Source organism: Protomyctophum parallelum (genome assembly GCF_964188405.1).
Source record: "Protomyctophum parallelum genome assembly, chromosome: 2".
Lineage (NCBI taxonomy): Eukaryota > Metazoa > Chordata > Actinopteri > Myctophiformes > Myctophidae > Protomyctophum > Protomyctophum parallelum.
The window spans coordinates 46971580-46976060 of NC_139699.1; the positions used below are offsets into that span (position 1 = coordinate 46971580).

The following is a 4481-nucleotide window of genomic DNA, read 5'->3' on the forward strand; positions in this document are numbered from 1 at the left end:
TAGATTTGCCATGGCCTAGCCCTAATAATAATGCATCTTGAAATGAAAACGGTTGAGAATCACTTCCCTGATGAGATGTTCAACTTGTCAATAAATGGTGCATTTATAGCACTTTTAAGCGCTTTGCATAGATTGTCATGGCATTGCATTCACACTGCACCGATGCCAGAGGAAACCATGCAAGGCACCAACCTGCTGGTCAGGAGCAGTTAGGGGTTCAGAGTCTTGCTCAAAGACACTTTGGCACTAACTCTGGGGGAGCCCACAGGGATCGAACCGGGAACCTCACGGTTGCCATCCGGCAGTTCTACCGCTGAACCACTGCCACCGCATCTGATTTGTTGCTCCTTATAGGTCAGCAGTTGAAAGCCACTACACCAGTGGTTCCCAAAGTGGGGTCTGGGGACCCCTAGGGGTCTTTGAGGGAGTTCCAGGGGTCCCCAGCTAAATGATAGTTAAGGGACCAATGCGACCCTTACTGTATGTGTCTGTAACTCAGAGAGTGGAAATGGAACCGAAATGCTTCCATGTGTACACTCTGAGTTAAATTAACAATCGCATGTTTTGTTCATTAGTTCAACCCAGAACCTTAGAAATAGACAGAGTTATGCAAACTCCATTCACTTCATGGGGCCGGCGTAATGGCGGCCTCTAGCGCTACTGTGGACCAGCTGGGGACCTGCTGGGACGCTGATTAGGGACAGTTCCTGAACCGGATGTTGACAGAATGCAAGGGATCTTAATGGAGTCCAGCGGACAAGGCATGAACAAACATCGATATTAATGACTATGCCCTTCTAAAAAATAATCGATGCTGACAGATGAAAGAAGACATGTCACAGGTTATTTCCGGATACTTTGATTTGCAAACGATATAATTATATTGACGTCTCAAAAGAGCACAATAAGAGTTTCTGACCGGGCAGTATCGTGATAATTCATTGACAAGCTGTTAAGAACTGAGATTCTCGCAATAACAGCTTATATGCATTCGTTTGAATACAAATAGCTTGTTATTATCATCAGATTTAATTTTAATCACCGTATCAATGTGTTTTAGTGTAATTTCGCTAAGATAAGATATATGTAACCTATTGATGTTTCATAGAAGTGGATGCTTGGTGATAACTGGTTATGTTTGTATATTATCAGCACAGCAGTAGCATTGTTTTATATTGTAGACATTTAAGGTGTGTGTGTGTGTGTGTGTGTGTGTGTGTGTGTGTGTGTGTTCTACACTCCTAACACCAGCATGCCTGTTAGAGCATGAGGACCAGACAGGATTGGATTGCTGTGTCACAGTATTTATTGCTTGCTGCTATGGCTTGTACAGAATAGATGATATTAGAACATGGTGTTAAAATAAAAGAAAATGGGACAGAATTACGGTTAAAAAATAAACGTAACTAAATAATAGAGCTATATAATGTATGTAATTCAAACAGATAATAATCTTTAAAATAAAAATAAATAATAAATAATATGTTTTAATTGTAACGTACAGACAATAATTATGTTCCATTTCTTATTAGCAATCAAAATGGGGATCAGGGGTTGTTCATTTTCTCCAATCCTTTCAAAATAAGAACCAGGCAGAAATAGCTTCACACTTGAAATGCACACAAAAAATATATGAAAATGCACTATAAATTCAGCCTGATGTGTGCACAGAGCAGGAAAATAGCTTCTCGACTACAGTCCACAATGTACTCCCTGCAACCTTAAGTAAAGAAAAATCACTAAAAGTTAACTGAACAATATGCACAGACAAAGTATAGGAGTGTGTCACAGTGTGTTGGTATAACTGCCAGTGGAGCCTGCCTGTCAAATGATATGGGGGTCCTTTTTGTGGGCGTGGCCAAAAGTGGGCATTACCAAAAGGTGGGCGTGCATGGCCGCCAGAAGTCTGTCAGCTTCAAATTAGTGTTAAAAATAATATAACCCAATTGACTCCAGTCCTCTCTGTTTAATTCACTACAGTAAGCACTTGTGTTATTACTTGCGCAAGCAGAGCGCGCCCGACTGACGCGACGGACAGCTTCCCGGACACGCTCTCCGTCGCGTCAGTCGGGCGTGGAGGTGGAGCTTCTTTTCCATCCACCAGCTGTCTAAAAACTGTGCGCAGCTGCTGTGTGCAGCCGAAAACGTGCACGACAGTCTGCTTGCGGGGTGTGTCTGTGTGTTTTCAGGGCAGTGCGTCACATCCAGTCTGGTTGGACGCGGTGAGGCGGTCTGTGTGGATGCCGGCCGCGGCCAGCTTGTCACGTTGCTGCCTGACGACGTGGTCGGGAAGCGCCCGCGTGCGTGCCAGGATCCAGGCGTAGTCGATGTGGAAAAGCGTCAGGTAGTCAAAGCAGGAGTAGACCAGAGAAGAGGTCAGGTAATCTGTGGACAGGACCCAATAGGGAGAGTCTGGGACACCTGGGCAAAAAAATATAGCACATTTCGGCCAAAAATACAGAAAGGCAAGAAAAATAGAAAATAAATTAATAAGTCTATGGACACATTCAAGTATCTCACAATATATAAAGTTAGTTAAACACTAGGTTGCAGCATTTTACCTTTGAAGAAGCTGACAGCCAGAATAGCAGGTTGGGAAGTGTTTTCAACTTTAGCCACTGCTTCAATGGCATTCACCTGTCCACTGGAACTGTTTGGGGGGGGGGGGGGGGGGGAGTTGGAGTCAGATGGACAGGATCAGTGCATTGTGCTGAATTAAATGAGATATATAAAGTAAGAGATATTTATATAGAGAGCAAAGAGGTAAGCAGTGTTAACTTTGTCCGACTACATTTCTTTCACTGAAGAAAACGGAATAAAAACTATTAAAGCTATGATGACTAAAACTATGAATAAATATAGGTACAAAGGGAGTCTACCAACGCGCCTCAAGCCTAAAACGGCTGATCCGGTGCTTCACAGGTGCAAGGACATCAAAGTTGCATAAGGAGAAGAGACTGGAGCAGCACGGAATTACTCTGATGAAGACCGCAAGGTCGAAACGTTAGTCATTTTGTATACTCAGCACCTAAATAAAAGGCTCTAAATGTCCGTGCTGCTCCAGTCTCTTCTCCTTATGCAACTATGAATAAATATACTGGCAATTTCGTCAAATAAATACTATACTAAAATAGTTCTGGAGGGACCAGTGGAGAAGAGATCCCAGATCCAGCAGAACTATTATTTCACAGTCGATCCATAAACTCACTGAGCTTCTAGGTAGGTGGTTTTAACAAATCATCAGGCATTACGACACCATCAAGGCACACGGTTAACCCATTTTGGGCAGGAACCCCTTTTGGTGTTTTAAGCATTATGTTATACTTTAACTATTGAAAAATAGCAGATCTACAAGCTCTACGAGCTTGTAGGTCTGCTATTTTTTGAAAAATCGTGAAAATGTGTCCCATATGTTTGAATATATTCTTTCACGGCGAACGTTAACCACTGACATAGAAATATGTCATTTTTCAAGAAAAAATGTTTAAAAAGGAGTGAGGTTTACAGCAGCTCTGCGTTGCGGACGTTGACCGTGTGGTCACCGAGGAGAGTGTAGGTGGCCTGCTGACATGTTCCTCTCTCAAACACAGCAGGCAGCTTCTCTACCTCGTACCAGGTACCCATGTACTGAGGTTTGGTGTCCAGGGAATGAAGAGAAGAGAACACCAAGTGTGTAGAGTGAAAGAAAGGTCAAGTTTACTAAGCATCAAAGGGATATTTCACTTTCAAACATGTTTGGGCTTGTCTGCTGGATTTTTATTTTTTTCGTTTTTTGATTCAGTATTTCAATATTTGATATTCATAGACACGCTGTGTTTAATACGTGAGGGGCCATGTTTTTTTTTTAAGTAATTGAAAAGACACCACCCTTGTGTATCAGGAGGGCAATATGAGTCACCATGCAACAAATTGTGAACTTGTAGATATGCTATATATTCAAAAGATTTGTATACATTTGGAAACTTGAAATGAGATATTTTACATAATGAGTACTTTTACTTTTGGTAGTTGAAGTAAATTTTGATGCCACTACTTTTACTCAAGTACATTTTGACATTCTGGACTTTTACTTATACTTTTCTGCAGGAGCAGCAGCAGCAGCGGTAGCGTTAGCAGTAGCAGTAGCAATAGCTCACCATGGAGACATTGAAGTCCTGCTGAACAGGAGGAAGGGGGCAGCTGCCCATGTGGAAGGACTGAGCACCGGCCTCGTCAACCACAGCACTTAAAACAACCATAAGCTGCAGGACCTATACACACACACACACACACGCATGCACGAACATGCACTCACACACACACACACACACACACACACACACACACACACACACACACACACGGTGTTATCACAGTTCATTAGGGCAATAATAGTACAGAAGTCCTGACGTCACTATCACTAGCCCTGGGTCACAGCGGTATTGTTTGGATTGGAATTCCCATTGGCAAAATCTTAGATCGATATATATATGCCTGGATAT

The 4481-nt window shown here is 42.5% G+C and overlaps 1 protein-coding gene across 1 annotated transcript; it reads right to left on the reverse strand.

The window, feature by feature from the left end:
• Positions 1-2185: 2185 nt before the first annotated feature.
• LOC310854653 (apolipoprotein D-like) lies at positions 2186-4238 on the reverse strand (the record flags this gene model as incomplete). The annotated part of the gene is made up of 4 exons (XM_083759328.1): positions 2186-2421; positions 2562-2650; positions 3506-3627; positions 4137-4238. The coding sequence occupies 4 exons, from the start codon at positions 4236-4238 to the stop codon at positions 2186-2188; spliced, it is 549 nt and encodes a 182-aa protein (XP_083615454.1).
• Between the last annotated feature and the right edge of the window lie 243 nt (positions 4239-4481).